Source organism: Leopardus geoffroyi, chromosome D1, assembly GCF_018350155.1.
Source record: "Leopardus geoffroyi isolate Oge1 chromosome D1, O.geoffroyi_Oge1_pat1.0, whole genome shotgun sequence".
Lineage (NCBI taxonomy): Eukaryota > Metazoa > Chordata > Mammalia > Carnivora > Felidae > Leopardus > Leopardus geoffroyi.
The window spans coordinates 112,306,279-112,327,580 of NC_059329.1; the positions used below are offsets into that span (position 1 = coordinate 112,306,279).

Consider the following 21,302-nt stretch of genomic DNA (forward strand, 5'->3'; position numbering starts at 1 on the left):
CAAAAGAATTGGAGTCAGGGACTCAAAGAGATATTTGTACACCCATGTGCACCTGTGGCCTCGTGGGGAGTCCCCTCTGATCAGTTGACGGGGGAGAGGAGCCCCGGGCCTGGTTTACACACGGCTCTGCCCCCTGCATAGATGCAGACCGCTGCCCCTCTGCCGCTCCTCGCTGGACACCCCTGAAGGGCCCGGGGAAGGGACATCCTCCCGGGGCGCAGAACCGTGGGCAGCACACCCAGCCGTGCCCTCTGCCCGGAAGGAGAAGGGCCGGATGTGAGGTTATGCACCGATTCATGGGCTGCCGATTATGGACCGATTCACCAGTCTGGCTGGACGGTCAGGGACTTGGAAGGACCATGACTGGGAAACTGATAACAAAGGAATCTGGGGAAGAGGCATGTGGCTAGCCACATCTGTGGATATTTGTGCCCCGAGTGAATGCCCACCGAAGCGGGAGCTCGGCAGAGGGTTTCACAATCAGGTGGGTAGGATGACCCACTCCGTGGATGCCAGCCAGCCCTGCCATCGCCCACTGAGCTGTGAACAAAGGGGCCGTGGTGGCAGAGAGGGAGGTGATGCGTGGCTCAGCATCATGGACTTCACCCGCCAAAGCCGACTGGCTCTGGTCACCAGTGCACGTCCAGTGTGCCAGCGGCCAAAACCCACACGGAGCCCTCACACGGCACCATTCCCGGGACGACCGGCCAGCCACCTGCCGGCAGGTGGATTGCATCTCACAGCTTCCGTCACGGAAAGGGCAGGGCTGTCCCTGCTGGAAGAGACACTCTTTCGGGACACAGATTTGCCTTCTGTGTACTCTGTGTTCCACCCAAATGACATCGTGGACTTCTAGGATGCCTCATCCGCCCTCGTGGTGTTCCGCCAGCACAGCTTTGACCCAGAAACTCGCTCCACCGCAAACGAAGCGTGGCCTTGGGTCCACACTCACATGGTGGGTCTCGCCACGGCTCCCGCCAACTGTAGCAGCTGCCATGACAGAACAGTGGCTCCATTACAGCCCCGGTGAGGTGGCAATGCCCGCCAGGGCTGGCACAGGCTTCTCTTGAAGGCCGTGTGTGCTCTGAGTCAGTGTCCAGCATGCGGGGCTGTGTCTCCCAGAGCCAGGATTCAAGGGGTGGAAACGGCAGGGGCCCCACTCACTACCAGGGACCCACGAGCAAAATGTTTGCGTCCCGTCCCCACGACCTTATGCGCACTGCCTAAGGTCTTAGCCGCGGAGGGATGTCTTCCATCAGAAGACACAACAATGGTTCCACTGGACTGGCCGCTCAGACTGCCACCTGGCCACCCTGGGCCCCTCGTGCCCCTGAATCAACAGGCAGGGAAGGGAGGTATGGTGTTGTCGGGAGTGACTGATCCTGACAGCCAGGGGACACGCGATCGCTGCTCCACAGTGGGGGTAAGGAAGGAAGAGCGTGTCTGGAACACAGCAGAGCCTACAGGGCGTCTCTTAGTACCACCCCTGGGATTGAGGTCAATGGAAAACTACGACGGCCCAACCCAGGGAGGACCAGCAATGGTCCAGACCCTCCAGGAAGGAAGCGCCGAGTGGCTCCGGCAGGTTAAGAACCACAACCGTCTGGGGTGCTTGCTGAGGGCGCAGGGAGTGCAGGCGGAGGGGGCAGTGGAAGAAGGGAGCTACAAACACCAGCGATGACCATAGGACCCACTGGTCTTCACAAAAGTGAGGACTGTAATGGTCATGAGTATTTCCTCCTGATTTTTCTATGAATATGTGTGTGTGTGTGTGTGTGTGTGCGCGCGCGTGCACGTGCACGCACTGGTGAAAGAAATCAAAGAAAACCCAAATAAATGGAGAGACACACCATGTTCATGGATTGGAAGATCCAATATGGTAAAAGATGTTAATTCTCCCCAAACTGATCTATAGATTTAACGCAATTCCTATTAAAAAACCCCAGCAAGTTTTCTGGACAGAGACAAGCTTATGTTTGAATTGATATGGAAAGACACAGAACCTAGAATAAAGCAGAATAAAGTCAGAGGAATTGCTCTACACAAAATTAAGGTTTCCCATATAGTAACCACAGAGCATGGTCTTGGTGGGGGATAGAATCGTAGATCAATGAAGCAGAACAGAGAAAATCGAAGGAAAACAAATGTGCTTGATGGAGTTTTGGCAAGAGCATTCCAACAGGGACAAGGATGGCTTTCCAACAGATGGTGCAGAAGTGATTAGACGCCTACAGGCAAAGCAAAACAAAACAACCTAAACACTACGCTTTGTACAAAAACTAACCCAAAATGGATCACAGAATGACACAAAACTAGAACACTTTTAGAAAAAATATATATAGGAGAAATATTTGGGACCCAGGGGTAGGCCAAGGGATCCTAGACTTGATACCAAAAGCATAATCCATAAAAGGAAAATTAAATAAAAGTGAAATCTTCTGCTGTATGAAAGATCGCACAAAGAGAGTAAAGAGACAAGCCTCAGACAGCGAGGCAGTGGGTCAGGCATGGGTATAGTCGTGCCAAGGGAGATTCAAATTAACCACACCTTATGTAAGATTCATTCATTAACATCTTGTGAGCACCTATCAAGCTCCAGCCAGTGTCCTTGGCACTTGGGAGTCCCTGCCTCACATTCTGGCAGGAGAGATGGGGAAAAGCTGCAGAGCAGGAAACCAAGTATATGGTGAATCAGGAGACAAGGGACACGTAAGGAACAAAGAAACCCTAGCAGGGTTCGCAGGCAGGGGTGTCGTTTGACCCTCCTTGGTTCACATCCTGCCTCGAGGGGCTTCCTGGGCTCCTCCACTTCTCCCACACAGCTGGACACCCCAGAGCTCAGCTCTTGACCCTCTATTGTGTCCGCTCTCTTCACATAGGTGACCTCATCTTGCTCTAAATACTATACGAGTCAGGGCTCGCCAGAGAAACAGAACCAGTAGGATATATAGTGATCTATACAAGAGAAGATGTATTACAAAACTGGCTCAAGGAGCACCTGAGTGGCTCAGTCAGTTGGGTATCCAACTCTTCATTTGGGCTCAGTTCATGATCTCAGGGTCGTGGGATCACACCCCACATCAGGCTCTGCACTGACAGTTCAGAGCCTGCTTGGGATTCTCTCTCTCTCCCTCTCTCTCTCTCTCTGTCTCCTTCTCTCTCTGCCCCTCCCTGTTCTCGCTCTTTCTTAAAAAAAAAAAAGGCTCAAGTGGTCATGGAGGCCAAGAAGTCCCATGGGGGACCTAGGAAAGCCAGGGGTGTATTTCAGTCTGAGTGTGAATGCCTGAAAATTGGGCGGGGCGCAGGGGAGTGGCTAGTGCTCAATTCAGAGAATTCAGACAGAGTGAATCCTCCCTTCTTCCTCCTTTTGTTCTATTTGACTCCTTAATGGATTGGATGATTCCCGCCCACCCTGGGGAGGGCCATGTGCTTCACTCAGTGCGCTGACTCACATGCTCCTCTCTAGGGTGCCTCAGTGGCTCAGCCGGTTGAACATCTGACTCTTGGTTTTGGCTCAGGTCATGATTCCAAGCTCCTGGGATCGAGCCCCATATGGGACTCCACCTACTTGGAGCGTGAAGCCTGCTTGGGATTCTCTCTCTCTCTCTCTCTCTCTCTCTCTGCTCCTCTCCCTCACTTGCTCTCTCTAAAATAAAATTTAAATTAAAAAAAAAAAAGCTCATCTGTTACAAAAACACCTTCAGACACACCCAGAATCATGGTTGACCCCTATCCGGACAGCCCTTAGCCCGGCCAAGTTGACACATAAAATTAACTATCATCAACACCATCTGTCTGCTGAATACTCCCAAATCCACATCTCTGTCTGTCTGTTGAGCACCCGACTCTTGACTTCGGCTCAGGTCATGATCCAAGGGTCATGAGATTGAGCCCCGAGTCAGGCTCCACACTGAACACTGTGCCTGCCTAAGATTCTTTCCCTCCCTCTCCTTCTGCCTCTCCTCTGCCTTCTCTCTCTCTCTCAAAAAAACAAACAAGAAACTTATTTTTCTTGTTCTTCTGCCCATAAAAGCCTTCTGTTGTGTATACTCAGCTCCCCAAAGCTCCTTTCTACTTGCTACATTCCTGGCTCACAAACTGTTGAACGAAAGTCAATTCAATCCTCAAATTTACTCAGTTGAATATTGTTTGACAGTGGAAAGAATCGAAATGTCCATGAGCTGATGACGGGATATACAAATGTGGTCTATGCACACAATGGACTGTTGACCCATTAAAAAAGAATGAAGCACTGTCACCTGCTACAACATGGATGGACCTTGAAAACACTTTGTTCAGTGAAAGAAAGCAGGCAGAAAAGGCCACCTAGTGTATGGTCCCATTTCTATGAAATGTCCAGAACAGCCAAATCCAAAAACGCAGAAAATAAAGGAGTGGCTATCAGGGGCTGAGGGGAGGAGGAGGGAAAGGAAGTGATTGCTAATGGGTAGCAGGTTTCTACTGGGACCGATGAAAACGTTCTAAAAGTAGCGAATGGTGAGGTTTGCACAACCGTAGGACTATACTAGAATGTACTCTTTAAACGGGTGAGTTTGTGTGGGTTGTGAATGGTCTCAATTAAATATACGTATATATTTTAAATGCTTATTTAGTTAGTCGAGAGAGGGAGAGGGAGAGAGCGAGAGCGAGAGCGAGAGCGAGAGAGAGAGAGCAAGCCAGGGGAGGGGTAGAGAGAGATCTGAGAGAGACAGAGAATCCCAAGCCGGTTCCTGGAGGGGGCGGGGGGGGGGGGCTCTATCTCACCAAAGGTGAGATCAGGACCTGAGCCGAAATCAAGTATTGGATTGTTAACGACTGAGTCACCCGGCCCCACCCCCCCGCCCCGCCCCACTCCTTTATTTTTTATTTTTTTTTAAGGTAACTCGGATGGCCTCACTCCTCTGCTCACACTGCTGCGGCTCTATCTCAGGGGCAGTAAAGCCTGGTGTGCACCTGGCCCTTGAGGCCCCCTCCTAGTCTGCCCCTCCCCTCTCCCGCACCCCCTGCATCCCCCCCCCCACCCCGCTCTGCTCCAGACCCACGGGTCTCCCAGCTGCTCCTAGAACCTGCACCTTCACCTGCCCCCGCCTGCCCTCTTTCCCCCACACCTGCCTCTGGCCCCCGCACCTGCACCTGCACCTGCGCCCGCACCTGCAAGCCTGTTCTGACCGCCCCCTCTAATCATGTCCCCACCTCGGCACTCCCCATCCCCTTATCCTCTTTGCCCGGGCTCTCATTAACTTCTGGCATACTGCACGACTTTCTTATCTGGATTCTGTCAGCTTGAGAACTAAGGACTTAACTCCAGGCAGAGGGGCACTTCTACTCTTTGTTCCCAAATGTGTCCCCAGCACCCACTGCCTGGCATAGAGTAGGCTTTCCATAAGTACTAGAAACATTAAAAAGCATACATGACCGAAGCTTTCAAAATCAAATATTCACGACATCCAACGTTAGCGCTTCAATAAACCTCTATTTCGAACGCGACCCACAGGGCGCTCCGAAGGACCCGTTCTGACTTGCACTTTCGCAAACGTTGAGGACAAATGCGTGTATTATCGGCATCTGCAGCGCCAACACCGCCCGGGAAACGCGGGCCTACCTTCCCCGCCCTCGCTCAGGTCCGGGAACCGCCCCCCGGACCCCACGCGGCGGGAGAACGGCCGCAGCGCGCAGGCGCAGGCGCCCTCCCGGCCCGGCGCCGCCCGTTCTCCAGGGGCGCCCCCTGGCGGCGGCCGGGCGCCTTCCGGGCGGAAACGGCTACGGTAGGGCCCGGGGCGCATGCGTGGGTCCCGGGGTTCTCGCGAGATTTCGGGGAAGTGGCCTCTGGCGTGGACTTCCGGTGGTGGGGCCCGCGGCGCTGGGCGCGTCAGGGGGAATCCGGGAGCGGTGGGGCCGCGGGGCCGCCGAGAGGGCCGCGGGGCGGAGCGGGGCGCCGCGCGGAGGGCCGGGCTGGGCCGGGCCCCGCCGTGGCCCGCCGCCATGGACCCGTTCCTGGTGCTGCTGCACTCGGTGTCGGCCGGCCTGTCGAGCAGCGAGCTGACCGAGCTCAAGTTCTTGTGCCAGAGCCGAGTGGGCAAGAGGAAGCTGGAGCGCGTGCAGTGCGGCCTCGACCTCTTCTCCGTGCTGCTCGAACAGAACGAGCTGGACCGCGAGCGCACCGGGCTGCTGCGCGAGCTGCTCGCCTCCCTGCGGCGCCAGGACCTGCTGGGGCGCCTGGACAGCTTCGAGGCGAGCGCGGCGGCCGAGGTCTCGTCGGAGGAGCGAGGTGGGCGCGGGGGCCGGGGGGCCCGGAGGCGGGTAACCGGCCCTGGGTGGGGGGGGGGGGGGGGGGGAGCGGGCGAAACGCCCAGTTCGCAGATGGGAGAGCCAAAATCGCAAAAGCTAACGTACTGTGTCTGGTTTGCAAAACGTGAACACATACACACCCCGATTCTTCCGAGTTAATTGGAAGTGACTCCGGTTGAGGAAAGGATGTTGCCCACCTCCTCTGGGTAGAGAGGAGTGGACAGAGAGGGGGGTCAGGAGCCAGAGGAACCTGCCCCGCTGCTTTTGGTTTCATTCTGCCTCTGGGAATGCCCCAGCTGACCCTTTACCGCCGTGTGAGCGCCGGAAAATGGCTCTTGGGCAGGGGTTTAGTGCCCCGGACACTTCACGTACTTAATTTTCGCAGTAGCCCCAGCAGTTAGGTACTGCCGTCTGGTCCTATTCCGGTCTTACAAGCCAGAGGACAGTGGCTGGGACGCGTTAAGTGACTTGCCTAAGATGCACTGCCAATACCTACCAAGGACTCAACTGAGGCGGCCTGGGGTACGCGGGTGGTATTAGAATTCCGTTTCCAGGGACATTCAGTTGAGGAGGAGATCGTTAACCTGATACATCTAAGAAGCAGTCCCCAAAATACCGGTGATCGCATCTTAGATTTACGCGTGTCCGTGTTTGCATGTATGTTGCAGGAGAGCGCGCCAGAGGTGAGCAGGTGTGGGCGGGTTGACACGGGGCGACTCTTCGTCTTTCGAGGATGACAGTGTAGCCTAGCGGTTGGGGTGGACCCTGGCACGAGGCCATCAGGGTTTCACTGTCTGGCTGTGCTGTAGTCTAGCTGTATGACCTCAGGAAAATCGCTGGGCTTCCCTGTGCCTCAGTTTCCTCATCTGCACCAGGAGCGCCCACCTCCCGGGGCTGGAAGAGGCGACGCACGAGCTGCCAGCATCTTGAGGGCTCGTAGCTAAAGACACACATTCGCAGGGGCCTCCGAGCAGCGTTTTGTCCTTCCTCTGCTCACCCTCCATTCCCGAAACAGCCTCTGGCCCGTAGTGGCCCCGCTTGCCCGTCTCCGAAAAGCAGTGACTTTTCAGCAGATGAGGACAGGGTAGCCAGGGACCAAAGACTGGTGGTCAGTCTGGGCAGCTTCCAAAATAAGAACTGGGTTGTCTCCGTTTCCCCGCGGCTGACGTACACACGACCGCACTTGGGGCCTTGAATAGCGGGAAGCAGATTCCCTCCCAGAGTGGAGCCAGGAGTCAGAAATCCAGGTGTCAGCAGGGCCGGGCTTCCTCGGAGGTTCCAAGGTCCTTCCCCCTTCTCCAGCTTCCGGGGGCCGCGGACATTCATTCTTTGGCTCATGGCCACGTCTCTCCAGTCTCCGCCTCCGTGGGCACGTGGCTCCTTCTTCTGTGTGTACTTACAAGGGTTCCTGTCACTGGATTTGGGGCCTACCTGCATAATCCAGGATGATCTCCCAAGATCCTCAACTGAATCCCATCTGCAAAGACCCTTTTCCAAGTAGATTACCGTTCACAGTTCTGGGGATTTGACATGACCTGGGGGCCACCATTCAACCCACGACAGGCCCTCCCTCCGCTTCCCCTGTCCCGAGCAGTTAGCTCCACGACGACCCCTTCCACGACGCCCCAGCCAGCACGTCTTTGGCAGGCCGTACCTCCTGAGTAGCGGTTTGGGAGTGGGGTTGGGACAGGGTTGGAGGCCACCCGTGGGCTTTCCGGGACGTTCTTCCCCCGGCCCCTCCACTCCTGGATGCCTTCAGCCTACACGAGAGGACCTCTTGTCTACCCAGCGCTTAGGTTAGCCCTGAGGAGCCCACCGAGAAAGTAGGGTTACCTGTCTTCTAAAGGGCTCCCCAACTCCTGGTAAATCGTTTTGTTCTTTCCACAGACCTGCGTGCAGCGTTCGACATCATATGTGATCACGTGGGGAAGGACTGGAGAAGGCTGGCCCGCCAGCTTCGAGTGTCTGACGCCATGATCGATGCCATCGAGGAGAAGTATCCCCGCAATCTGACAGAGCAGGTGAGGGAGTCGCTGAGAGTCTGGAAGAACATCCACAAGGAGGACCCGGCTGTGTCCCACCTGGTGAGGGCGCTCAGGGCCTGCCAGCTGAACCTGGTGGCCGACCTCATCGAGGACGATCAGCAGGCCCGGAGCCTCGAGAGCGAGACCAGTCGAGGTGGCGGCACCGGCACCGTGTCCCTGACGTCACGGGACTCAGATAGGCCGTCCTCGGGGGTCCCCTGGTGACCCAGCGGCTCTCCCCCGGGGGCCTGGGGGCATCGGCACAGCCCGAACTTTGGTTCCCCCGCCAAGCTTGACCACGTGCCTTCCGCGTGCCAGTGCCGTGAAGTCCTAGCCGTGAGCCGGGACGAGGGACCCAGCGCTCAAGGCCCAGAGTGGCGTCTCCATCAGAGCTGGCATTCGCTGAGCATTTGCTCTGTGCCAGACGGGACTTGGGCGCGTACAGATGCTTTCATTCGTTCCTCGTGATCGCCCCAGAGAGGGGGAGTCTGTTGTCCCATTAAATGAGGCCCTGCGGGAGGAAGTTTGGGATCCACATCCAGCACACAGAGGGACATAAAAGTCAGCGTTATCACTGTCGTCACCATACAGGTGGGGGGACAGTGCCGAGGCCAGCGGCCGGGCAGTCGGCAGCCGTGGGAAAGCAGGGAGGTGAGCTGGGGCCGTGAGGCTCCAGCGTCCACACGGGCCCACAGGGTCATGCTGTTGCTCCCAGAGCCGGCCAGAGGCTTTGAGGCCGTCAGCGCAGACCCGTGTACCCGGACAGGTGGCGTGGGGAAAGCTGGTGGGCTTGTGGCCCTTGCGTGTGTCAAGGGACAGCAAGGCTGATGAGGACGGCCGGGAATGACACAGTTAAGTGCTCAGGGGTGGTTGGTACAGAGTCCGTGCTCTACAGATGTTAGTTCTTAGAAGTATTATGACTTCAGAATCACGACTATCAAAATCACTGTCTGATAACGGATTTTAGTAAGGGAGCTGGATCCTGTAATTGTAAAGAGCGGTCTTCGTGCTTCGGAGGTAATCCTCTTAAAGCCTGTGCATGTACAGTGAGAAGCTGCGCAATGCAGAGAATTTCCCTCCCTGATGATGATCTCATTTCTCATGTTCTCGAAAGTCCCGTCGGGTCAGTTTCAATACCTCTTGTGGCTTATCTGAGGCTGAACTGGGAACAGCATGGCCGCTCTTCATGACGGTTCCAGGAGCCGCCAGCAAGGGAGCTTTTGCCACCTCTTGCCAGCCCCTGGCCAGAGAGTCGCGTGGCTGTCCCTCGTTCGGGCCTTCTGGCCGCGGCCTTGAGAAAGCCACCCGTGATGTCCCTCCGTGCCACCTTGACCTTAGGCTGGACGAGGCGGCCCGCTCGGCAGACCGCGGACACCTGGCCGGGAGCACAGGCGTTAACCAGTTCACGGGTTCGGGCGCTGCCAGGGGGCTGAGCCAGTCTGGGGCCCGTGCCACCGCGGCCTGGCCCTGCGTCGTGTGCCGGGCGTGTGCCCCACGTGCCAGCGCGCCGGCCTCTTGGAGCCTGTGTCAGAGCGGGATCTGCGGGTAACAGACGTTGTCACGGCCCGTAACTGTCGGCGGCTTTGCTGACGAGTAGCTTTGGGCGGCAGGTTTTCCGGACAATGTGCCCCTACCTGTGGGACAGGCGGACTTCAGAGGTCCTCCGTCCCCTCAAAGCCGCTGAAACGTGCAAGTGCCCAGACACCCTGACATCCACCCTGTGCCCCCCTACGTGCCTCCCACCCCTGGAAGGAGCCCCCGACCCTCCACACCAGGTGCGCTGATAGGGGCCTTGACCTGTGATTCCCGCGCGGGGAGTTTTCCGCGGCTCTGCCGCTGCGTCCCGTCTCAGTCCCGCGCGTGGCGAGTCACCGGGGTGCCCCTGGCACCCCTGCGCATGTGGTGAGTGGGGAGGAGTGCGGGCTCTGGAGCAGCCTCACGGGACCTCCTCTCCAGGCCCGGATCTGAGCTCCGAGACTCGGGGAAGACGGCAGGTGAGGAGAGTCTCCATCCTGCTCTGCGGGGCCGTGCGCGCCACCCGCTCTCCAGGACCCGCCAGCTGGGTGCCGCCGGGACAGAGCCCTGGGGCCCGGTGACAGGGGTGAACCTGCCCGACAAGCTGCCCCCGAGAAATGGTAGCTCAAGGCCAGACGGAAGCACGGGTCCCGCGTCGGTGGCCAGGAGGCCCCTGCCGAAACCAGCGCGGGGCCGGGCATCGAGGGGCCACGGCAGGGCCAGCAGCCTGCCCGCGGGTCCCCTGCCTCGCGGGACGAAGGGAGAGTGTGTGGCTTGTGGCAGAAGCACAGGGCTGTGTGGGCGCGGCGGGTGGGGAGATCCACGGCAGACGCTTGAGAACGGTGGTTTTTTGGGTGATATTTAGACTTCCTGTATCGTCCGCATTTTCTGTACTTGTGTTTTCGTCATCCACCAGATACAGGTAACGGGTGTGCCCTGGGCCGTGAGGCGGGAGAGGCCCCAGAGAGCAGGGGAGCAGGGGGGCTTTCCAGCCTGACCCGGGTCGGGTCCCGGCCTCACCACCTTCAGAAGCGACCGCTAGATAAGTATCAGGCGCTTGCCCAAGTGCGAGGCAGCTTCTTCCTCAGGCACCTTAAACGTGAGCGGTGACATTTCACCCAGAGCCCCACAGGTTTGTCGAGAGGCTCTTCCGGTCCTTGTGACCTCACCGCACTCGAGCCTGGCCTGTGGCCTCTGGTCCTGGGATGTCTTTCCACCACCCCCACCCCCCCCCAACCCCAGGTGATCAGAAACACTGCTTCGGGGTAGAAGGTCCTCTGGGTCTATGGTAACCGCTGCTGGGACAGAGCTGATTGACATCTGATCAGAACCATGACCTTTGTGACGGCAAGCGGCCACCATGTTTAGACGGGAATTTCTCGCAGCAGCTTCACAAAAAAAGACGATCCGTGTTCCATTTATTTGTTGTGTGAATTTTTGGGGGGTGACACGTATGCCTCCAGCGAAGGTGTGCGCAAGCCACGTGGCTGACGTGGAAAGTAAGGTTAGAGCCGCATTTTGCGCCTTGCTTCTTTTTGTCCTGAGAAAGATGCGGGGAAAGGCCCAAACGTATGTGCTTTTGGGGAGATTTCAGGCCGGCGAAAGGGAGTTTGGTCACGTGTTTCCTGGAACGAGGGGTCAACCCCCTAGTCTCACGACCCCGCATTTGTCCCCACAACACCCCCCTCCCCACTTCCCCTTCCGCCCTCGCCGCAGCCGGCCCTGCTGGGTTATGGACGTGGGTGCCCAGGGAGCTCCTTCAGTCACCCCCCTCCAGGCCCTTCCGGACTCTGGCACGGGGACAGGGGTCGAGGCAGACCCTTGCCCATCGCACTTCCGCCTTCCTCTGTCGCGTCTCCCTCCCCAGCAGCCCAGGACCACTCCCCCCGGCCTGAGTGGCACCTGCGAGGTCCCAGGGGCGGCCCACTGAGGCCCCCAGACGCAGTGTCAGCTGCCTGGGGGCCACACCTTCTGCCATGCTAGCGAGCGTTCCCAGGCCCCAGGGGTGAGGTCATGGGCATCATGAGTCAGACATTATTCTGCCCACCACACTCAGACTTGGCATCTGCCCCCACCTGTGCCCAGTTCTGTGCCCGGCACCGTGATCTACCCAGTTGCCCAAAGGAGCGGGCCGGGCCCCCTCCTGCCGGGGGCTCACTCCCACACCAACTCCAGCCTACCTCCCGAGCCTCTCCTTTCCACCCCCCTTCTGGCTCCCCCCACGACGCCCTACCCCTTCCCGGGAAACACCCTCCATCAGCAGCCAGAAACACAAGCAGAATCATACTCCAGACCCCTGACTATTCTTAGAAATGGCAATCTCCCCGCGTATTTTTAGTTTTGTGTTTGTATTTCCATGAGAACTACTCTGAGTCACCTTGCTGACTGCCTTCTAACCACATGACCCTGTGCGCGTCGCGTTCAGAAGCCGCCAGCGTGACCGGGAGCAGCACGTGTGCACGTGAAGGTGGCCGGTCACCCCACATCTGCCGAGGGACAGGCAGAACTTCCACAGGGAAAACGTGCAGTTGAGATCCACTTGCCTCGAAGGAGCCGCCCTCAGCTTCGTAAGTCACCGAGTTAAGACACTGTGGCAAGAGTCACACGTAGGTATCAACCACGTGAATCGTCACCAAGGAACAGAGACCCATTCAGTGCAAGAACGGAGTCCTCCTTGAGCCAGAGCCACCTGACCTGTGGACGAGGCTTTCGTGGCACGGCTGGAGTGGACAACCATCGTGGGCCTTTCGAGTCCCCCGAGGCGTCAGGTGCGAGGCCTCTCGATGTCCCAAACCTGCCTGTAGACACTAGGTGACCATCTTGCTTCAGCAAAACGTGTTTCGTGGGGCAGAGCAGCTGGAGACCGTAGAGGTCTGGACGTGGAGGCTGGGGATGGTCATGCAAGGTCGTGAATGTGCTCGGTGGCACTTAAAAATGGCCGAAAGTGTAAATTTTACGTACATGCTACCATTAAAAATCACATTAAATTAACGATGCATTTAATTACAATATTAGTCCAAATTGTGTGTGCGTTGTGGGCTTCTCTCTCCCTGATTTGTAATTCTGTTGGCATTTTATAGTTCATGAGGACAGAAGCGTGAGCTTCTATCTGACCTTACGTGCGTACGTATTGAGGTAACACGATTATAAATAAAACCTTGCTCATCGCTGGGAGACCGGGTCCCTGCCATTCCTCCCAAAGGGGTTTCTGGCTGGAGAAACCCAGCTCCAAGGGTCCCCAGGCCCCGAGGATCGAGCTCTTCTCTTCTGCAGCATCATGACGCAGGAGGGTTGCCCGGCCCTGCACAGCCCGGCCCTGAACACCCACCCTCATCCGCTGTTTCCTCCACCTCTACCTGTGTCCCTAGTGGGCCTGAGGCCCTGCTCAGACACCCCGTCAGATGGCAGCCTCTCCTGCCTGCAGCCCCCGCTCCCCTGAGCGCGCAGCAGGGAGGCATTCGGGCTGTGACACCGGCCGGGGTGGATGCGGGCTGGCCGGCAGCCTTCTCTCTGGGGCCAGGCCACCCCTCTGTCCATCGCTGATGCCAGTGCCCCCAGCCAGCGTGTCCCAGGGTGACCAAGACCCAGGATTTGCCTAGTCCCATGGAGGTCCGTCCAGGGACCCGAGGAGGTGCCTCCCACGCCCTGAGTCACTGCAGGCCACTCCAAGGGTCCCTCCCGCCAGGCGGGGTTGCAGCCACGTGCATAAGAGCACACACCTCATGGCTGTGGGCTGTCCGCTCCGTTCACGCATCCATTCATCCATGCGTCCGCCCAGTAGATCCCTAGCGAAGGGCTAACGGCTGGGACTCGGCTGTCTGCACGCCCTTGCAGCTGGGTGAGCCCACAGTGGAGCCCCAACTCCACCCTCCCTTCTCACCTGAGAAGCCCTCCCCCCCCCGCCAGCCCAGGGCTTCCGCAAGACTCAGAGACGCGGTGTCGTGTCCGGGAGTGACGGGCACATCGTAAAGGCCACTAAATGCTATTTTCGTTGTTCCTGAGTGGCGGCACGTTTTAAAAGGACTTGTCTTTATAGCAGGTTGGCTGGGTCAAAACACTCGTGAGTCACAGGTTCCATCCTGGAGGTCTTGGAGGCTCCGACGCTGTCCGGGGAACCAGCCCCCCTGCCTCTCAGCTGGCCACCGAGTCCTGTCAGTGGGTTCATATTAGGACAGCGGGAATGAGGAATCTTGTGTCGTCTAGCCTCACTGGTGCTGTCTGTGCCCCAGATATAAACCAAAGACTGCAGGAAACAGAAAATGCATATAGATCGACAAGAGTAGGAGACTCAGTCATCTGTCACCTTTCAGGGAGGCACAGTCTCCCCAGAAGTCTGGCCTGCGGAGTCCACTGCCCAGGTTCAGGTCCCAGCTCTGCTGTCCTGTGATCACAGTGACAGCACAGCCAGGGACGAATCTCACAGTCGCTAAATCAACTCGCCCTGCCTCAGGGCTCCCTGTCTCATGAGCTACCACTCTTTCAAGAAACTCTTTAAGCCAGTTTGGATGTTCTGGTATTTGCAGTGAAGGGGATCACATGGGAATTTAGACTATGATAAAGATGATGTTTCAAATGAGAAAAAAATGAGCCACAGGGTAGGGTCTGTAGGGAGAGGTCATTGGGCCCTTACCTCCCTCCTGCGGTGAAGCCCAGGCCACGGGAGGTGTGGAGGGGGAAGCCGTGAAGCAAGACTGGGCCGGTGTCTTTGTCATCTGGAACAGGAAGTGGAGGACCATCAGATAAAAGACTTCAACAGCGCAGGAAAGAGTATCCAATGGAAAAAAGACAGTCTCTTCAGCAAGTGGTGCTGGGAAAACGGGACAGTGACACGCAGAAAAATGAAGCTGGACCACTTTCTTATACCAGACACAAAATAAAGTGGGTGAAAGACCTAAACGTGAGACAGGAAGCCATCAAAATCCTCGAGGAGAGAGCAGGCAAAAACCTCTTTGACCTTGGCCACGCAACTTCTTACTCAACATGTCTCTGGAGGCAAGGGAAACAAAAGCAAAAATGAACTATTGGGACCTCATCAAGATAAAAACCTTCTGCACAGCAAAGGAAACAATCAGCAAAACTGAAAGGCATCCGACAGAATGGGAGAAGATATTTGCAAGTGACGTATGAGATAAAGGGTCAGTATCCAAAATCTATAAAGATCGCATCAAACTCAACACCCAAAAAACAAATAATCCAGTGAAGAAATGGGCAAAAGACATGAACAGACACTTTTCCAAAGAAGACATCCAGATGGTCAACCGACACATGAAAAAATGCTCAATGTCACTCATCATCAGGGAAAGACAAATCAAAACCACAATGAGATACCACCTGACACCTGTCAGAATGGCTCACATTGACAACTCAGGCAACAACAGATGTTGGCGAGGATGCGGAGAAAGAGGGTCTCTTTTGCACTGCTGGTGGGAATGCAAGCTGGTGCAGCCACTCTGGAAAACAGTAGGGAGGCTCCTCCAAAAGCTAAAAATAGAACTACCCTACGACCCAGCAATTGCACTACTAGGCATTTATCCACAATAGATAGGGATAGAGGTGTGCTGCTTCGAAGGGACACATGCACCCCCATGTTTATAGCAGCACTGTCGACAATAGCCAAAGGATGGAAGGAGCGCAAATGGCCATCAACGGATGAATGGATAAAGAGGATGTGGTGTATATATATACAATGGAATATTACTCAGCAATCAAAAAGAATGAAGTCTTGCCATTTGCAACTACGTGGTTGGAACTGGAGGGTATTATGCTAAGTGAAATAAGTCAGAGAAAGACAAGTATCATGATTTCGCTCATGTGGAATTTAAGAAACAAAACAGATGAGGGACGCCTGGGTGGCTCAGTCGGTCGAGTGTCCTACTCTTGATTTCAGCTCCAGTCATGATCTCGAGGTTCTTGAGTTCGAGCCCCTCATCAGGCTCTGTGCTGACAGCACAGAGCCTGTGTGGGATTCTCCCTCTCTCCCTTCCTCTCTGCCCCTCCCACTCGCTCTCTCTCTTTCTTTCTCTCTCTCTCTCTCAAAATAAGTAAACTTAAAAATAAAAACAGAGGAACATGGGGAAGGGAAGAAAAATAAGATAAAAACAGTGAGGCAAACCCTAAGAGATACTTAAATACGAAGAACAAACAGGGTTGATGGAGGGAGGTGGGGGAGGTGACGGGCATTAAGGAGGTGACGGGCATTAAGGAGGTTACTTGCTGTGATGAGCACTGGGTTCTACTTTGAAACTAACACTGTTTGTGTTAACTAACTTGAATTTAAGTGAAATAAAGACAAAACAAAGACTTCTCATGCCAACTACTTAGAGGACTAGAAACGTCTACTTGTCAAAGAAAATACTCCAATTGCCAACCCCACCCCTCACCCATGATTTCTCTTCCCGTGGATTTAGTTGCCCTTGGTCCTGAATAGGTGATCGTCCTGCCGGTGATACAACAGCGGCCTAATTCTCCATCCCAACACCTACGCCTGTCCCCTCGCACCACATTACCACGTGGGCATTTCTCGTCTCGTGCCATCATGATAAAGAGGAGTGAGGATAGGACAAGGGATTTTGAGAGAGGGTCCGTGTTCACATCTAATTGTTCTGTTTGTATTGTTATTCGTCTCTGACATTAAACATCGGCGGTGCAGGGCGCCTGGGTGGCCCAGTCGGCTCAGCGTCCCACTTCAGCTCAGGTCATGAACTCATGGTTCGTGAGTTGGAGCCCCGCGTCGGGCTCTATGCTGACAGCTCAAAGCCTGGAACCTGCTTTGGATTCTGTGTCTCCCTCTCTCTCTGCCCCTCCCCCGCTCGCGCTCTGTCTCTCTCGGTCTCTCAAAATTAAATAATAAAAAAAAAATTAAAAAAACAAAACAGCGGTGCCTGTGTGCAGGAAACAGTATGGCGTGTGTGGGGTCTGGCGCTATCCACGGTTTCAGGCATCGGCGGCGGGGGGACGGGGGGGTCTCCGGAGGGGTCCCTCGCGGGTAAGGGGGCTGCTGTATCAACAGGTGTAGAAGGCAGATGGCCGCTTGTGAAATGGTCACAGACGAAGGAACTGAGAAGTTTAGGGTCAATAGCCTGTTCAATGTCATTCGTTCGTTCCCTTCTCAATAAGCATTGGCTGAGCACCTGTTCCATGATGGGTGAGGCCAGGATGGGATGCGCCGGCCGGCCTCTGTCCTGGGGCTTCTGGAGAGACAGACCTAAATCCAGGAATCATAGGAACAGGCTGTGTGATCCCACACGGAGGGGAGGCCCACGGGGCCGGGGAGGTCGCCTCTCTCAGGTGCGAAGGAAACGTGGCGGTGGGGCAGCTGGGAAGGGCAGGGGTACGGCAGTCTCTTGGAGCCTGTTGCAGGGACTGGAGGTCTCATGGTGGTTTTGGGGACAGTGCCAGCTCTAAGGTTCCCCGGAGCAGGGCCCTGGGTGTCCGGGGGCACTGGTCCTCGAGACCTGCGAGCCTCCCACCCCCCTTTAACACCTTGCTTTGTGGCGGAAACCAGTCTGAGCTTTGTTCCCTATTGTTTCCCATTCTAGTTTTGCGGCTAGAACCCGCCAGGAGTTGGACTTCTGTCCTGAGAGCCAGGGGAAGGCCCCGCAGAGGCCGTGTGATCAGATCTGCATGTTCCCAGCACCGCTCCGGCTGTAGGCTGGCCCGGAGGGAGCTCGAGGGGCCGCGCGGGAGCCGGGTTTGGAGGCAGCCAGACTGGGCCGGGTGGGGGGTGATGGAGGGGGTTTGGGGTAGTGTGTGGTGCCGGAGGGACGAGCGGGAACGGCTTCCGGGCTGTTTGGGCCTGTCTGGGGCACGAGACAGGGAGGTGCCCTGGAGGCTCGAGGGGGTGTTGAGTGGGCGAGGAGGGGCACTGCGGGGGCCAGAGTGAGGTCTTTGTGAGTGTGGGTGCCCACTGGCCAGGGAGGGGCCGGGGCCCAAGGTGCAGCATAGGAGTGGAACCCTGCACCTGCACCCCCCCCCCCCAGTTCCCCCGAGAATCTTCTGGAAATGTGTTCCAACTGCAGATACCAGGCCCCACCCCCAGAGAGTCTGATTCAGCCCTGGGTGGAGCCCGGGAATTGCCTCACTACCGCCTGGGGCAGAATGACTATTTAATCACAACTGTGAAGCAGCGAGTCTAGTCGCCCTGGGCTCGGCCTCCCCCAAAGCCTGGCCGCCCCAGACAGGCCAGGAATGGGGCCACAGAGGGTGGTCCCCGCTCTGCCAGCCTCTCCCACCCCTGCAAGCCCAGAGCCGCAGGGGGCGGGAGGGGGCGTGTCCCGTGGAGGCAGGTGGTCACCTCCAGGAGCACTGGTGGCTGAGCCCGGAAAGGGGGGGGGGGTTTAAAGCCCACGGCCCCCAGGCCAGGAACACACAGTGCATTTGGTGTTTGTTCTGTTTCAGGTTAATCTGAGAGGCTCTGTCACCCAATTTGTAAAACAAACGGGATGGGATTCACCCTCCTTCCTCCCTGTCCCGGCTCGGCTCCGGACACGGCTGGGCACTCACAGCCTCCTCACGAGGGTGGGCTCCAAGCCCTTCTGACTCCCCAGCCAGTGCTGGTACCCGCGGGGGGGTTAGGGGGGACCCCACTGAGGGACGGGTGGGCACTGACCCCCAACCCTGCATTTCCTGTGACAGATCACAAGCGGAGCTCAAACTGGAAGCCGAGCCTTCTGACTCCAAGGCCCACGCCAGTTCCGGGACACCTGTGTTTCCGAGAAGGGGCCTTCTGAGTTGGGTTTCGTGGGATAAGTAGGAGTTCTCCAGACAGTGAGCGCTTCAGGCACAGGAAACAGTGAGTACAAAGGCCAGGAGGCATGAACTTGGCGGCCTTGTTTGGGAGGCAGCAAGCAGACAGCCTGGTGGGGCTGGGGCTGGTTCCTGGTGGGTTGTCTGCAGCCTGAAGGTCTATCTTCTGGACAAAAAGGAGCCAGTAACATATTGGAAGCAGGACATGATTGAATGTGAGGTTCACTTTACTGGAGACCCAGTGAACACAGTTGTTCGTCAGAAAATGAGAAAACCAAACACTGGCCAGCTTGCTGAGGGCTGTCCTTCAGCCTTGGGGCTGAGTCTCAAGGGAAAGGACGGAGTTAACAGGTGCTATACGGCTTCAGAAGGCCGCAGTGCCGTGGCTCAGGCTGTGTAGCCCCTTTGGATGTTTCCGAGGGGCTCTGAGGGCTCGCCTCTTGTCTGAGCTCCAAGGGAACTTGGACTGTGGTCGAGAGAGACTGTTTTCCCCTTTGGACAGGTAAGACGGACAGGTGCAGAGAGAGGCTGGTGATTAGCCCCGGGGTGGGGGGGGGGAGGATGGGAGGGGAGAGGGGGCGGGAAGCTCGAAGTAGGAAGTGGAAGGGTGAGGTCTTGGGTTACTCCGCCAGACCAAAAACTGGCCTGCCCTGCAGAACTTTCTAGTTCCCGGACCGGCACGGCAGGCCCCGGAAGTGGCCCAGTCCAGGGCGGGGGCGAAGCCTGTCCCGGCCCGCATTCTGTCCGGGGACTCCCAGGGAAGGTGTCCCCGCAGGCCGTCACCGGGAGTGTCTCTGCCCAGCGCGGGAGCCCCCCCAAAAGCTAAAATAAGGCTCGCGTGTGCTCCAAAAATACTCTGCTGAAAGGCCCGGCCAGCCAGCACTGGAAATAAGCCCGTCTGCTGGCTTCCCGCCCAGAGAAGCCCGGGTGGAGGCAGAGAGCCACATTTCCGGTCCCCACACCCTTTTATTTTGGGAAAATCAAAGCCTCCCCACCGGCCGGGGCGGCTTCGGTCCAGGCAGCTCTTGCTGGAGGACGTTTGGGCCCAGAAGGAAGAGGGTGGCCCTTCCTCCCACCCACACATTCATTCACTGGCTCTGTGACTGGCTCTTCTGTTCAGTGACCCTGCAGGCGCCAGGCCCTGCTCTGGGCATCGGGCTCTGGGCTCCGGGCTCCGGGGGGGTCTGCTGTGCTCACAGGCTGTGAGATCGCGGGGCCCAGCGTCCCCGCGCGGTACGACGGGGACAGACCGGAGGCAGGTTCACTGTGCTGGGACGGTGCAAAGGGACGATGCGGACGAGGTCGGCGTGGGGCACGCAGGAGCCCTGGCCCCACGTGCCGCCCTCACTGGGCCTTGGCCACTGGCTTCTGCAGGGTCGCCTGCGGGCTTAGCCGAACAGCCCGGTGGGTTCCCCTCCGCCGCCTCTGACCTGCTGACCTCTGACCTTCGCCCCTTTAACATCACCACGTCTGCTCCAAACCTCTCTGGTTCTTCTTCAACCCCACTGCGGGCTCCCGCCCCCTCCCCGCCAGTGGCCTGGGCTCCTGATTCCGAGGTGAATGGAGACCGGCCGGCAGGACCCTCCTCACCGGGCCGCCCCAGCCCTGCGGACACCTCTCTTCCACCGCACCCCGCACTCCTGGCTCAGAGGCTTTCCATCTCTCTCCCAGAACAAGCACCTGGGACCCCTGTCTCCGCCTCTTCTGCTCCAGGCCCCTCCACACCGGGCCTGAGGCTTCCTCCTGAGGGCCAGACCTGACCCTATTGTTTTCCACTTCCCAAATCACAGCGACCCCGGGGTCAGCTTGGCGGTTTTTGCCTCAGTGACATGCCGCCTGTTCCTTTATTTACTTAGCTTTTCCTTTATTTTTTTAAATTTTCTAAATGTCTATTTATCTTTTGAGAGAGACAGAGTATGAGTGGGGGCAGGGGCAGGGACAGAGAGAGAGGGAGACACAGAATCCGAAGCAGGCTCCGGGCTCCGAGCCATCAGCACAGAGCCCGACGCGGGGCTCGAACTCACAGACCGAGAGATCGTGACCTGAGCCGAAGTCAGATGCTTAACCAACTGAGCCACCCAGGCGCCTCTACTTAGCTTTTTCTTTAAAGTGACTCTTTGAGGGGCGCCTGGGGGGGCTCAGTCGGTTAAGCGTCCGACTTCAGCTCAGGTCACGATCTCACAGTCCGTGAGTTCGAGCCCCGCGTCGGGCTCTGGGCTGATGGCTCAGAGCCCAGAGCCTGCTTCCGATTCTGTGTCTCTCTCTCTCTCTGCCCCTCCCCCGTTCATGCTCTGTCTCTCTCTGTCTCACAAATAAATGTTAAAAAAAAAAATTAAAAAAAAAAAACAAAGTGACTCTGAGCCTGGGTGGCTCAGTCGGTTAAGCATCTGACTTCGGCTCAGGTCATGATCTCACAGTCCATGAGTTTGAGCCCCTTTCAGGCTCTGTGCTGACGGCTCAGAGCCTGGAGCCTGCTTCGGATTCTATGTCTCCCTCTCTCTCTTTGACACTCCCCAGCTTGCTTGTGCTCTGTCTCCCTCTCTCTTTCTGGAAAATAAATAAACATTAAAAAAAAATTGAAGTGACTCTCTTTCCTCAATTTGTTTTTTAATTTAATTTTTTTAACATTTATTTATTATTGAAAGACAGAGTCAGAGCACGAGCAGGGGAGGGACAGACAGAGGGAGACACAGAATCGGAAGCAGGCTCCGGGCTCTGAGCCGTCAGCAC

At 56.9% G+C, this 21,302-nt stretch overlaps 1 protein-coding gene across 2 annotated transcripts; it reads left to right on the forward strand.

Moving 5' to 3' along the window:
* The first annotated feature begins 5,838 nt into the window (after positions 1-5,838).
* FADD (Fas associated via death domain) lies at positions 5,839-20,028 on the forward strand. Of its 2 annotated transcripts, XR_006714349.1 has the most exons (5): positions 5,864-6,268; positions 8,176-8,309; positions 17,366-17,517; positions 18,462-18,618; positions 19,947-20,028. XR_006714349.1 is itself a non-coding variant. In XM_045486253.1 (2 exons), exons 1-2 carry the CDS (start codon positions 5,983-5,985, stop codon positions 8,535-8,537), a joined length of 648 nt encoding a protein of 215 aa, XP_045342209.1. In that variant the 5' UTR covers positions 5,839-5,982; the 3' UTR covers positions 8,538-9,396. The 2 variants fall into 2 exon arrangements, 1 of the variants encoding a protein (XP_045342209.1); XM_045486253.1 differs by lacking the exons at positions 17,366-17,517; positions 18,462-18,618; positions 19,947-20,028 and having other exon boundaries at positions 5,839-6,268; positions 8,176-9,396.
* The last annotated feature ends 1,274 nt before the right edge of the window (positions 20,029-21,302 follow it).

What these genes read in the sequence shown, in the direction of transcription:
- FADD (XM_045486253.1), top strand. Translation starts at nt 5,983, where the DNA reads ATGGACCCGTTCCTGGTGCTGCTGCACTCGGTGTCGGCCGGCCTGTCG. An exon ending in GGTCTCGTCGGAGGAGCGAG is followed by an intron (nt 6,269 to 8,175) that starts GTGGGCGCGGGG and finishes TTCTTTCCACAG; the next exon opens with ACCTGCGTGCAGCGTTCGAC.